We start from the raw sequence: 14,745 nt of genomic DNA, 5'->3' as shown, positions 1-14,745 counted from the left end.
GAGGCGGAGGTTGCAGTGAGCCGAGATCGCGCCATTGCACTCCAGCCTGGGTAACAAGAGCGAAACTCTGTCTCAAAAAAAAAAAAAAGAATGTGCTACCACAGAATAACCTTACTTCATGTATAACACAGCTGTGAGACCAGACTCCACCTCATTGCCTTAATATTTGCTTCACACAGGACCTAGCATGGTGCTTTGCACATAGTAGGCACTCAACAAACATTTATTGGACAAAGAAATAAAGTTAAAAATAAACCTATAAATATAAAGAGCATACTTTGACCTATCTTCCCTTCTGTTCTCAAAAAAACCAGATAAAAAATACAAAGAGCATACTTTTACCTATATTCCCTTCTGTTCTCAAAAAAAACAGATAAAATACTTTTATCTGGTTTTTTTGAGAACAGAAGGGAAGCTAGGTAGAAGAGAGTCTGCTAAACTCTAAAGATAAAAAGTAATGGCTTTTATAGACACACTGACACTGGGAGAGCTTATTCTTTCATTCACTCACCCAACAAATATTTATTGAACACCTATGTACCAGGTACTGTTCCAGGTATTGGAGACCCATAGGAAGAGAGATGGATAAACTCCCCTACCTTCACGGAAATTATATTGAGACAAAGTAGTCAAAAGCATAGGTTTTGGAGTCTAGCTTTTGAATCCCAGCTCAATCAGTACTAGAGAAGGTAGGAGTGTAGTTCACTGCTTAGCTTCTTCACCCTAAAAATAGAATATTTCTAGCAAATTAGTTCTACATAGAACACCAAAAAAATTTAATGGAGAGAATAGTACCTATATTATGGTATTATTTATGAGGATTAAGTAAGAATCCATGTAAAGCAATTAGCAAAGTACCTGGTACATAGTAGATTTTTAATAAATTATGTACTCTGAGCACAGCTATGCCCAAGTTAGTCCTATCACGTTCCTGTTTGCTTCTTTCAGAGCCATTATTTTGGTTGGCAATTACCTTACCTGCTTGTTTATTATCTGACTCCTGCACTCCTCCCAGTAGTTCAATGTTAACCAGGTGGCAAAGTTAACTAGAAAGAGGAAACCCACATAATTACTCTAGAAGAAGCCCCCTAACTACAGATTAGATGGAAAAGAGATGAAGGGTGCTGCACTAATAACAATGATTTTCAACCAAAACAGGATTCTGGGCCTATTTTTTCTTTTTCTGAGATGGAATCTTGCTCTGTTGCCCAGAGCTGGAGTGCAATGGCACGAGCTCAGCTCACTGCAACTACTGCTTCCCGAGTCCAAGCAATACTCAGCCTTCCGAGTAGCTGGGATTACAGGTGCGCACCACCACACCTGGCTAATTTTCATATTTTTAGTAGAAACAGGGTTTCACCATGTTGGCCAGGCTGGTCTCAAACTCCTAACCTTGTGATCCACCCGCCTTGGCCTCCAAAAGTGCTGGGATTACAGGCATGAGCCACCACATCCAGCCATGCTGTCTTGTTTCTTACCTGCTAATTAGCCAGCTGAGCCCAGGGGCGTTTATAAGTGACCTCAAGCCCAATTATTGATTCTGTTCCCAGAGGCAGGGAGGGCTTGAGTCGAATCACCCTAATTCTCAGGGGAAGGGCAGCAGTAAATATCCAGGGTACCCTGTAATGGCCCAGGCCTACTCTTGTCCAGCACTGCACCATCAAGATGTTGAACTTGAAAGTACTATGTCTGACCAGGAGGGACTTGCTGCCTAAAGCTGCCATTCTGATTCTTGGAGCTCATATACATCAGCAGCCATGGGGCAGGAAGAGATATACCAATGCAATCGAGACCAATACTTGCTCACACCCTGACCAAAAGCATGATGTACAAAGGTTGGGACCTTTGTACTTAGATTCTCCTCTGCCAAGCCCATTCAGACTGTGACTGGTAGGAATGTTGTGCTCAGCTTTCCACTTGAGTGTTTATCTAAGAAGTTGTCCCCTTTCAGGTTATGGCCTCCATTCCAGTGTACCACAGCCTAAGGGGATGCAACCCACTCACCCTTGGGCACAGAGTAGGCCTCAGTACCCTGGTCTCTCACTTGCCTGAGATCAGACTCTAGGTATCAAGCGCAAAGCCATGGTGAGGTGTTGCTTAGGTGGTTTATAGCTAAAATTAAACAAGCAAATGAGGATAATACTAGTTGGCATCTAGTGCATGCTCACACTGTGCCAGGCACTGTTCTAAGCCCTTTCTAAGTACAAACTCACTCATTCTGCCCCACCTCCCTATGAGGTAGGTCCTGTTATTAACCCACTTTACAAAAGAGAAACTGAGGTTTAAGGAGGCTGAGAACTCAGCACTACAGGAAAAATAAAAATAAAATTTAAATTAAAAAAAAAAAAGAGGCTAGGGACATTGCCCAAGGTCACAAGTTAGAACATAGCATAGCCATGATTCAAACCCACACTGTCATATTCCATTTCTCAGCTCTGATCATGCGCCTATAATGCAGAAAAATATGAATATATATTCAGCCCCTGTCCACAAGAGGCCCACAACCCAGCAAGGGAAGCAAGCACAGACACTGAGTTTTAGCCAAAAAATTTAGTTTTTCAATTCACAGATCATGGCTTTTTTTATGATTCTCTTCATAAAACAGATATACGTACAATATCTGCTGATGAACAAAACAAAACTGACCAAAACCAGAAGTACAGGACAATTACATAATCTCTTAAAACAGGAAGTGACTCATTAAGAAAATATTTTCTCATTCTTTTTTTTTTTTTTTTTTTTTTTGACGGAGTCTTGCTCTGTTGCCAGGCTGGAGTGCAATCTTACATGAGTACTAATGGCTAAAAAGGAGAGGACACTTATCTACAGCTGAGGAGACAACATTTCTCATATCTAACCAAAAATAGGACATGAGCAGGCAGGATTATATCTGAAATCCTGGTAAATTTAGTCTTATATTTAATTCGACCTTCTCATAGCCTCTCTTCCCATAAAACTCCCCATGGTAACATTTTAAGTAAGTCTTAAAAGACAGTTCTGATTCATCTTAAGAGAATGTTGGGAAGCTCTAAAGCTGGAAATACAATGATCGATACTCTTAAAGAAGAGCTAAATAATTAAATAGAACGTCATTCCACTTTTCTAGGCTCTTCTTATTCTCTTTTGATGCATCACCAGTGATTCAATTTGAGTCAGACATCCAACAACAACTGAGCTAAAGAACTGACTCAGATTGAAGCAATGGTGACACACAGATAGAAGAGACTGAGGCCAACAACCAAAGGAAAGGACAGCAGAACTGACACATTGCTCAGAAAATACCCAGAGCTCTATAAGTGAACACACATTTATCACTTCTTTAATGTTCCCAGGAAAGCTTTGGTAGTCTATCTAGGTGAAATGATAGGGCATGTGATAATATCTGAAGCCAGAATGCCTTCCATTATTATCAATGTCCCTCTGGATTCCAGCATTCCTCCCTTCTACAGCATCCAAATAAAAAGACAAGACTAAAGCTCACCAACTATCATAAATGATGTCTTTGTGCTAGAGACACTGTTACATGTTCCTCAAACCCATTTCATTTTCCTCCTGACACACAGCTAATTTCTCCATGTCCGCTACAGTTAGATGGAGCCACATGACTGAGTTCTGACCAATGGAATGGGGTGGAAATGATGCATATTATCACCTTTAGGTCTGGTCCCTAAAATCTCTTATGTGATCCTCCACACATTCTCTCTTCCCTTATCTGCTAGCCAGATGCAGAGGACTCTGCAGAAAACTCCAAGACCTCAGAAGATGATGGAGCCGTTGAATGGCCACATGGAACAAAGCTCCCCACTAGCCTGTGACATGAAACAAGTCTCTATTATAGTGTTGAACCACATATTTTTTTTTCTTTTTCTTTTTTGAGACAGAGTCTTGCTCTGTCACCCACACTGGAGTGTAATGGCATAATCTTGGCTCACTGAAGCCTTGACCTCCTTGGGCTCAAGTGATCTTTCTGCTTCTCCCATGTAGCTGGGACCACAGGTATGCACCACCACACCAGCTAATGTTTAACTGGTCTCAAGAAATCCTCCCATCCCAGTCTCGAAAAGTGCTGTGATTCCAGGCATAAGCCACCGCACCCAGCCTGAAGCAGATTGTTGCACTGGTTTGTCATGGCAGCGGTGCTGATCACGCTGATGAATACAGCTTGCCTGTGCCATGATCTCAATGTGGGGGAACCAGTTAATCTGCAGCTTCCACACCTACCTGTCTCATTGCCAATGCAATCGATTATCAGGCAGATTCCTAGGGGCTTGCTCTTCATCTTATATCTCTCTTCAGGTATGCTCTGGAAAGGAAGACAAGAATTGCTAGACTCCTGATATTGCTCTGTTTCTACAAGGTCCCACCCATATACCATCTCTTCTTCAGGATTTCCTTTGGCAGGTGAATCACTCAACAGACACAGCCTGAAATTTCCCATTACAACAAATGTTTCCCATTATTATAAATTTTTCCTCTATTAGGGTAATATGCTTAAGACAAACACATTATTTTCATTTTTATTTAATTTTAATGAAAATTTCAGTTTCTTTATTGGCTTTGTGGAATAAAGATAATTTGAAAAAGAGAAAATGTGAGTCATTTGTCTCCACAGTAACCTGAAGTTATATGAGTGGTATCTTCCCAAGTACAAAGGGAGGCCTTCGATTGCCTCTGCTTACAAAGAGGTGTCAACTTAAGAAAAAGCCAGAACAAGTCAAAGTTCAGTGAAGTATCACTGCTGATTTGTGTGTTCAGCAGTCACTCAGCTGAGACAAAGGGTGCTATTTTAGAATTTCCCTGCATTCCAAAGTCCACTAATGCAATCCACTTAAACATCTTTCTCTTTGTTATTCAGGGTTCCCTTGTATGGAAGTTCTCAGGAGAACAACACTCTCAGCATCCCATTGTCACAAAGAATTCTTAATGCACAGATATTTTTTAAGAAGTCAGTGTTCTCCACAGCTATGGAGATACAATACCAAATCAGATCATTTATTCTGTACCTGAGGCAAAAAAGCTTCTGATTCCTGAATGGATGTCTTCACTGGTTCTTCTAGGGGATGAGAGAGACAAATCATTTACAAAGCTGAAGAACTAAGTCTACCCCCACACTGGCTGAGTTTCTTTGTATCACAACTGTCCTCCCTTCCTATTTTCTTCAATTATGTCTTCTTTCCCCAGCTATACTTGGCCCCAAGTTTCCAACCTCACATTGAAGAAACTGACATAAGAAAACACAAGTCCCAGTGCTACCAGGGCTATCTAGAAAAGCTGCTTAAACAGCAAGTGAAAGAAGGCTCTCCCCTACCCAGCTCTAGGTGAAGAACAGGTGGCTGGTGAGTTTTTAACTTGATAGTAGAATCTAATAACCTCACCACCCAATAATACTGATAGCTTTCCTATATATGCTGAAACTGTTGACAATACCTAAAGGGAACAGCCTTAGTGCAAAGCAAGGAAACCTTATATACGTTTGCTAGTTATAAAACAGATGGCAGTGTTTTCACAGTCCAGTGATACTGGGAGACCATAAAATAAAATGTCAATGGCAAGACAGTGACAATGGGGGCAGTAAGCCTGGCAAATGGAGATAAGTTGAAAGCAAATTTTGCTAGACAAAAAATGACTAGATTAGGTTAGGGAGGTGGAGGAACCACCAGTTTTGAGCCGAGATTGTGCCACTGCACTCCAACCTGGGAGTAAGCCCCTTGGGTAAGATTGAAGCCCTCCATCGCAGCCCATCAGTCCCTGCTTCCTGGAGTTCAGAAACATAACCATGTGCTTTTACCAGTGTAAGACTGAGTCTCAGCTCTCACTTCAAGGAGGACTCAAAACAAGCAAAAGAAGTAAACTTTTGCTGGATGCAGTGGCTCACACCTGTAATCCCAGCACTTTGGGAGGCCAAGGCGGGTGGATTATGTGAGGTCAGGAGTTTGAGACCAGCCTGACCAACATGGTGAAATGTTATCTCTACTAAAAACACAAAAATGAGGCCAGGCACGGTGGCTCATCCCTGTAATCCCAGCACTTTGGGAGGCTGAGGCAGGTGGAACACCTGAGGTCAGAAGTTTGAGACCAGTCTGAGCAACAGGGTGAAACCCCGCCTCTACTAAAAATACAAAAATAAGCTGGGCATGGTGGCACAAGCCTGTAACCCAGCTACTCAGGAGGCTGAGGCATGAGAATCACTTGAATCTGGGAGGCAGTGGTTGTAGTGAACTGAGATGCACCACTGCACGCCAGCCTGGGTGACAGGGCGAGACTCTGTCTCAAAAAAAAAATAGCTGGGTGTGGTAGCACTTGCCTTTAATCCCAGATACTCAGGAGGCTGAGGCATGAGAATCACTTGAATTCAGGAAGTGGAGGCTGCAGTGAGCCAAGAGTACACGACTGCACTCCAGCCTGGGTGACAGAGTGAGACTCCCTCTCAAAAAAAAAAGTAAACTTTTAAAAAATGATCTATGGGATCAAGTGCTAATGTTTTAAGACAGAAGACAGAGATCATGTGGGTTGAAATGACTAGTCTTTAAATTGCATGTCTTCTTTCCTTTTTAGGGAAGGGGGGATATCATCTGTAGAGTATCCAGATTTATTAAATGGGCTATAAGACAAGAACTTATTTACCTTTTCTCTTCCTGCTGCTAGATATTTGGTTTAACATGGTTCATTATTATGGTTGGATGAATGTTTAACATAGCCTGGTTATAGCTCCATTCCATTTCAGTTATAAACGTCACATCTCTTAAAATATAGCCAAGATGATGACGCTGATGAAGTACGATGGTGTTCAAACTTAGATAAGCTAATTCAATAGACAACTAGAAATGCCAATGAGTCTAACAGTTTAGTTTTTATTTTGAGAACTTACTTAGCCTATGTAGATAAAGGAAATGGCCAACTCTAAAAATGCAACATTTGTACTAGAATTATCAAGCATTTATAAAGAAAGAATATAAAGAAAAACTGGTCTTACGTTGAGTGCCAAGTTGTTCCTTAAGTCTTTTTTCTTTACTTCTCCCATTATGGAGCTTCAAATATAAAGAATAAGGTCACACTTCTGGTCAGTTATTTCAGAGGCACACAATACATTACACCTCTTTAAATGTCTCCATAGAATTCTTAACCCAGGAAAAAAATTAAAATATCATCCCCACAGTTAAATTATCTAAAGAATAGCAAGAGCTGTTAACTCCATAAATCCCATATTATATTATCAAAGAACAAGGAAATTCTGCTTTTAAGATGAAAATAGGCTGGGGGTGGTGGCTGACACCTGTAATCCCAACACTTTGGGAGGCCAAAGTGAGTGGATCATCTGAGGTTGGGAATTTGAGACGAGCCTGGCCAACATGGTGAAACCTCATCTCTACTAAAAATACAAAAATCTGCTGGGCATGGTGGCATGCGCCTGTAATTCCAGCTACTCGGAGGCTGAGGCAGGAGAATCACTTGAACCTGGGAGGCGGAGGTTGCACTGAGCTGAGATCAGGCCATTGCACTCCAGCCTGGGTGACAAAAGTGGAACTCTGTCTCAAAAAAAAAAAGATGAAAATATAAGGAAAGTGTAAATATGCTAAGCTAGCAAATTAGAATGTTTCAAAACAGCCCAATAAAAGCTGATGTTACAGTATAATATAGTTGCTATAATAGTTCCAGGTTAGGATAAGCTGTTAGAACATGAGATTGACATTCCACCTGTTCCTTCAACATAGGGGCAAAGTACAGCATGGTTCAGAGTCAGATTTCTCCAGGCGCAGTGGCTTACATCTGTAATCCCAGCACATTGGGAGGCCAAGGCAGGCTGATCACCTGAGGTCGGGAGTTCGAGACCAGCCTGACCAACATGGAGAAACCCCATCTCTACTAAAAGTATAAAAAAGTTAGCCGGGCATGGTGATACATGCCTGTAATCCCAGCCACTTGGGAGGCTGAGGCAGGAGAAGTGCTCAAACCCAGGAGGCAGAGGCCACGGTAAGCCAAGATCGCGCCATTGCACTCCAGCCTCGGCAACAAGAGCAAAACTAAAGAGTCGAATTTCTAGGCCAGACTAGACCTGGCTAGGAATCCTGATTCTGCCACTTATTAGCTATGTAACCTCGAGCAAGTTATTTAACTTCTTTATGTGTGTTTCTTCATATGCTAAATGAGGATAGTAATAATACCTACCTTATAGATTTTGCATGAAGATTAAATGTACATAAAACACTCAGCACAGTGCCAAGCACACAGAAGTACATAATAAATGTCCAGTTAATGCTGTTCTATCATTGTCTAGCTACACATAAGCAACATATGGTCTTGATTCTGGGGAATCAAATATTCTTGATAAACCACTTCTGAGGGCTAGAGTAAGATTAATCAGAGAATGAAAGATTGAACCGACCCTTTCTCTTCTCAGATGACAGGTCCTATGTAAGGTACACATACCACATGCTGTCAACCCATCTGAGACACTCAGCTTTCAAATGACAGTTCTTCTCTGAAGCTAACCTAGCCAAAAAAGAGAAGTACACTATCCGTTAAGCTGTGTCACTAGCTAAGTCTGTGTGTCTACATTAAAGAAAAACATGTTAGTTGCCTTTTTCACTAATAATCAGTGACTTAGCCAGACGCTGATCATATCAGATAGAAATTAGCCCCGCGCATAGATGTGTATTCACTTTAACATACTATTAGAGAGAGGTAACATATCAAATCAAAAATGGATTTTAAAAGCATTATATTGTAGCCATATAATTTTTTAATTCTTTATTTTTTTTTGAGACAGAGTCTCAACTCTGTCACCCAAGCTGGAGTGCAGTGGCGCGATCTCAGCTCACTGAAACCTCAACCGCCCAGGTTCAAGCGATTCTCCTGCCTCAGCCTCCAGAGTAGCTGGGATTACAAGCACCTGCCACCACACCTGACTAATTTTTGTAGTTTTAGTAGAGACAGGGTTCCACCATCTTGGCCAGGCTGGTTTTTAACTCCTGACCTCGTCATCCATCCGCCTCGGCCTCCCAAAGTGCTGGGATTACAGGGGTAAGCCACTGTGCCTAGGCCTTAGGGTCACATATTAATTATAGGAAATTTAAGGAGAAATTAATATGCAAAGCATATTGGCTCACAACAGGCTACACAGCAATGAATATGTTTCACTTAACACAAAATTAAAAATATGGCAGGTTTTTAACCAAGAATGACAATATAATTTATATTAGACAGATGATAGCAGAGAAAACTCAGAAAGCCCGGACCAGAATCCTAAATCTGCTTTTTCTCATTGTTTGGTATTACAGAGACTCAGAATAACAAAAGGAAGCACATTTCATTCTTTAAAAAAATATATACACTAGGCCAGGTGCAGTAGTTCATGCCTGTAATCCCATCACTTTGGAAGGCTGAGGCAGGCACGAGTTTGAGACCAGCCTGACGAACATGGAGAAACCCCATCTCTATTAAAAATAAAAAATTAGCCAGGTGTGGTGTTGCATGCCTGTAATCCCAGCTACTCGGGAGGCTGAGGTAGGAGAATCGCTTATATGCGGGAGGCGAAGGTTTCGGTGAGCTGAGATTGTGCCATTGCACTCCAGCCTGAGCAACGAGAGAAACTGTCTCAAAAAAAAAAAAAAACAAAAAAAAAAAAAAAAAAAAAAAAAAAAAAAAGTATGCTATATCTAGGCTATGGCATAATGAGTATACAGTATATTATATATATCATGGTGTAGTGAAATGAGTATGGGCTGGGCCCAACTCTGCTAGTAATTACAGGTAGACAATCACTTAATGTTCTTTAGGGCTAAGTTTCCTTATTTTGTTGACGAAAGGGGTTGGATAATAATTCATAAATCCATTTTAGCTCAGAAACTGCATTGCTCAGAAGTGTTTCTCACAGACTTATTCTCCATGAGAAAGGGTCTCACTCTGTCACCGGGGTGGAGTGCAGTGGCACACTCACAGCTCACTGTAACCTCAACCTTCCAGGTTCAAGCAATTTCTACCACCTCAGCCTCCCAAGTAGCTGAGACTAGAGGCACACCATCATGCCCAGCTAATTTTGTATTTTTTGTAGAAATGGGGTTTTGACACATTGCCCAGGTTTGTTTCAAACTCCTGGGCTCAACTGATCCGCCTGCCTTGGCCTCCCAAAGTGTTGTGATTATGTGCATGAGCCACCACACCCAGCCAAAAGCATTTTTTTTCCTTCTTTTTTTTTTTTTAGGGGCTTTCTGGCAAAAACTGAAAAGCCTGCTAGATAAATTCTAAAACAACTGTTAACACTGCCAAAAGCATTTCTAATTTAACAATGAAATTGTACCCGGGTCTAAGTCCTCAATACAAACTCCACATACCTTTATATGAACATGAGGATGAGATTACACCAAGATTTAACTTCTTAAGATAAAAGATTAACCAAAGAACAATTCTGATACCTTGTACTAAGTACTACGAACACAACAACCATAAGTGACTATATGATACTTATGCTAATGAACCCCCAAAAAATCTTTTTTTATTACTCAACAACAAAATAACTTTTGCTGAAATCATTAAAATTAGCTCAGTAAGAAAGAAAATGCACAAAGAAGTACAAGAGTATTTATTTTATAGCATTATTAGTAGTAACAAAAGATCGGAAACAACCTAAACATACAGCAAGAAGAAAGGGCTAAACACATTATAAACATCAAGAAAATAAAACTAATCATTCAAAATAATGATTAAGTAGAGGCAGTTCCATGTTAATCATATGGAACTATTTCCAATAATTTTTAGGTCAGGACAATGGGCATATGATGCTAGCATTTGTACAAGAGAAAAAAGCAAATGTGAAATATATGTGTAGACTGTCTCTGGATAGTTACAGAATGAACTAGTTCACAACAGCTGCCTTTAGGGAAAAGAATTGGAGGTCAGTATTATAGGAGTAGGAAGAAGGCATACTTTTTTTTTTTTTTTTTTTTTTGAGGCAGAGTTTTGCTCTTGTCGCCCAGGCTAGAGTGCAATGGCATGATCTTGACTACTGCAACCTCTACCTCCTGGGTTCATGCAATTCTCTTGCCTCAGCCTCCCATGTAGCTGTGATTACGGGCACCTGCCACCATGCCTGGCTAATTTTTGTATTTTTAGTAGACATGGGGTTTCACCATGTTGGCCAGGCCAGTCTCTAATTCCTGACTTCAGGTGATCCTTCCAGCTTGGCCTCCCAAAGTGCTGGGATTACATGCATGAGCCACTGCACCTGGGTAGAAAATATATCTTTTTTTTTTTGGGGGGGGGGGACGGAGTCTCACTCTGTTACCAGGCTGGAGTGTAGTGGCGCAACCTTGGCACACTGCAACCTCCACCTCCCGGGTTCAAGCAAGTCTCCTGCCCTAGCCTCTCGAGTAGCTGGGACTACAGGCACGTGCCACCATGCCCAGCTAATTTTAGTATTTTTAGTAGAGACAGAATTTCACCACGTTGGCCAGGATGGTCTTGATCTCTTGACCTCATGATCTGCTCACCTTGGCCTCCCAAAGTGCTGGGATTACAGGTGTGAGCCACTGCGACCAGCAGAAAATACACTTTTAAAACTTTTTGTAGTACATTTAAAAATATTTTTCCATAGGCATGGTGCATCTATTTTTATTTTTAAAGTTACATTTTCTTTTTTTAAGTTACAATTTCAAGTAAATAAATGAACAGTGAAAAAAAGTCCCATTGTCCAACTGTATGTAAATATATATGTATATACATATACATACACACACACAGATACAGATGCAAACTCACATAAAAAAGAGTCTAGAAGGAAATATATCAAAAAATTAACAGTGGTTGTCTTTGAGTAGTGGCATATAGATGATTTATTTTCTTTTATATTTCTCTGTAGTCTCCAAAGATCTCAACGAACATGTATTAGCTTTGAAATTATAAGAAGTTACACATTTTTAAAACAAATACATGTTTCTATCACAATTTTTTCAGATATTAAATAAATTACATGCTGTGAGACTATGTATATTTTTATTAGAACCCTGCAGCGGTTTCATGCTGGGATTCCACATGTTTGCTCCAGACTCACCCTGAAGTTATTTGAAGGATCCTTGAAACTGTTTTTGATTGCTGCTTGGAGAGCATTCTTGTAACCTGTCCCTGCTCCTTGAGCTAAAAAAGCAGAAGGGAGGTACTGAGTTAAAATTTATAAATTATTATCAAATAAATCTTCAACAATGGTTCAGTCCAAGGTCAATCATCATCTTTCAAAATACCCTAAACTTTCTAGTCACCTTACTGAATTCAAAATATCAGATGACTCTTCCACCAAGCATCGTTAAGAGTGGAATATAAATGCTACTTCTGTTCTTGATCTTTGATCAGTCTTTTAGAGTGTGTTGGGGTGGAAGAGTGCTCTACAGATCAATGAGTCTCAGCCATGCCCTTTAGGCTGTGATACTATGGTGGCAGTAAACTTGCTAACAGAGCTCAAGCTGAGGCGGAGTCTAAAAGAAAATGAGGGACGCAAGTAAGGGAAAAGGCCAATGTGAGACTGGTCCCTTACATCAAGGAAGAAATCGAATGTGCTCTTTTCCATAAGGAGGTTTTGTGAAACTTGGGACACATGCAGGGAAGGTATGAGACCCAAGTGACATCACCCGAACTTGGATAGTGTTTATCAGGCCAAATACTAGAGCAAGGCAGTAGGGTTCAGCATACATGCAAAACACCTGCATATCCATAGCTCTGCCAGCCTGTGCAGATCCCAGATTCTTTCTTGAAAACTGAAATGTTAAGAACTGCTTGGCAGCATTTTGCAGAGATCATGAATATACAGAGCAATGGAGTTGGCAGATCTGGCATACGAAGGATATAAAGAGATGTGATTTCTAGCCACAAGCTGAAGGGGGCTTTGGTCATTTGGGTTCCATTCCATCCACCTATCTAACAATTGAATCTTTACCAGTCACACGCCCCATGCACAGAGTGCTTCCTCTAGACCACTGAGAGGCCAAAATTCTTACCAGACTGCTTGTACTTCTGGATTTTTGTCTTCAGGTCTAATCTGTGGATGTTCTTTAGGCATTTTTCTAATAAATCCAGTTGATCTGGGGCAACCAGATTTAGTTTCTCCAATTCAACCACAAGGTCCAAGAAACTCTAAGAGAACAACAAACAAAAAACAAATGTCAATAGAGCTAGCTAGGCCAGGTGCAATAGCTCATGCCTGTAATCCCAGCACTTTGGGAGGCTGAAGCGGGAAGACTGTTTGAGCCCAGGAGTTTGAGACCAGCCTGAGCAAAATAGCGAGACCCCCATCTCTACAGAAAATAAAAAAATAAGCTGGGTGTGGTGGCACACACCTGTGGTCCCAGCTACTCAGGAGGCAGAGGTGAAGGATTACTTGAGCCCAGGAGGTCAAGGCTGTAGTGAGCCGTGATTGCACCATGGCACTCCAGCCTGGGCAGCAGAGCAAGACTCTGTCTCAAAAAAAACAAAAAAACAACAACAAAAAAAAAACAGAGATGACTAATAAGCCCCAAATGCAAACCTCAGTCCATGTGATTTATAACAGTAAGAAAATGTGAAAAGATGAGCCCTTTCAGTGACCTTCAGTGATCTTAAACCAGACATCTCAGTCATGAGCACCTTAGACTTGTGATTTTTACTCAGAACAGAGGTGGTGGTAAGTCTTTTGGTCATCAAGCTGCTCCTTGGGTGCAGACAGACACGTGTGCCATGTTGTGTCATTGAGAAGGACCATAAAAGAGCAGGCCTGAAAACAGAACCCACCTGAGTTTATTATTTTCCAAAAGATCAGGCTGGTATTACAGTGAAAAACTCTAAGGACTTCTCCGAAATAGGGAGAAAGAAGGTAGCTGGGGAAAGACTTTATGAGAAAAATCACATGATATAGTTTTAAAGCTTCCAAACTGTTTGAATCAGTGCTGGACCTTCCAACTCATTCTGACTCAGCAGGTTATAGAGAAGTAAAATTACAACAAGGTTTGAGTGTTTGGCCATTCATTTACCTTGGGCCACAAGGATTATGAACGAACTATGTTTCAGAAACAAGCATTGCTGTGGGGTTTATTTCCTTTGCATTTAACATTTGGTTACTGAAGTGCTATCTTTATTTTAGGAAACAATAATCATAATTTAAATATATATAAACGACTGGGAGAGACAATTACTAGGAGAAACCAAAAAGGGAGTTCTAGTTTCATTTTCCTTCCCATTTTGCATTTGATGGGACTTAAGAAACAAAACTACAATCATTAGAAACATGAGGAAATTCTCAAACAATGACTTATTTGAATTCTGAGGCAGGCACTGGCCTGCCTACTTTGAGGACCTATTGTCATATTTTGGAAACAATAGGTTCTCAAACATTTCCTGGCCTGTTATTAGGTCAACATTCCCATGTAGGGCCAACTGGAATGTTTTTGTTTTTTCTTCTGAGATGAAGTCTCACTCTATAGCCCTGGCTGGAGTGCAGTGGCACAATCTTGGCTTACTGCAACCTCTGCCTCCCAGGTTCAAGCAATTCTGCCTCAGCTTCCCAAGTAGCTGGGATTACAGGCATGCACCACCAAGCCCGGTTAACTTCTGTATTTTTAGTAGAGATGGGGTTTCACCATGTTGGCCAGGCTGATCTCAAACTCCTGACTTCCAGTGATATGCCCAGCTTGGACTCCCAAAGTGCTGGGATTACAGGCATGAGCTACTGTGCCCGGCCAGGCCAACTGGAGTTTACATATTTTTCTTTTTCTTTTCTCTTTCTTT

The 14,745-nt window shown here is 41.0% G+C and overlaps 1 protein-coding gene and 1 non-coding gene across 10 annotated transcripts in view; both read right to left on the bottom strand.

The window, feature by feature from the left end:
* The window catches only part of CFLAR (CASP8 and FADD like apoptosis regulator), a 41,722-nt gene that overhangs the window by 11,927 nt on the left and 15,050 nt on the right, over nt 1-14,745 (bottom strand). For 7 of the 9 annotated variants that reach the window (XM_017545266.1, XM_017545268.2, XM_017545262.2 and 4 more), the window contains 5 exons: nt 12,984-13,119; nt 12,047-12,129; nt 6,974-7,028; nt 5,004-5,053; nt 4,222-4,303 (listed from right to left, as the gene is read on the bottom strand). In XM_017545266.1, the coding sequence (XP_017400755.1) occupies nt 4,222-4,303; nt 5,004-5,053; nt 6,974-7,028; nt 12,047-12,129; nt 12,984-13,119 (406 nt within the window). Of the gene's footprint in view, nt 1-4,221; nt 4,304-5,003; nt 5,054-6,973; nt 7,029-8,383; nt 8,491-12,046; nt 12,130-12,174; nt 12,900-12,983; nt 13,120-14,745 lie in introns of those variants that run through there. The other 2 variants (XM_017545274.2, XM_017545277.2) reach the window with 2 other exon arrangements.
* Nucleotides 10,200-10,262, bottom strand: LOC119473700. The gene has a single exon (XR_005202916.1). It is a non-coding gene; the product is annotated as a U7 small nuclear RNA (small nuclear RNA).

Source organism: Cebus imitator, unplaced genomic scaffold (assembly GCF_001604975.1).
Source record: "Cebus imitator isolate Cc_AM_T3 unplaced genomic scaffold, Cebus_imitator-1.0 Scaffold178, whole genome shotgun sequence".
Classification (NCBI taxonomy): Eukaryota; Metazoa; Chordata; class Mammalia; order Primates; family Cebidae; genus Cebus; species Cebus imitator.
Note: the sequence above shows the minus strand (reverse complement) of the source record. Positions and strands in the feature narration are given on the sequence as shown.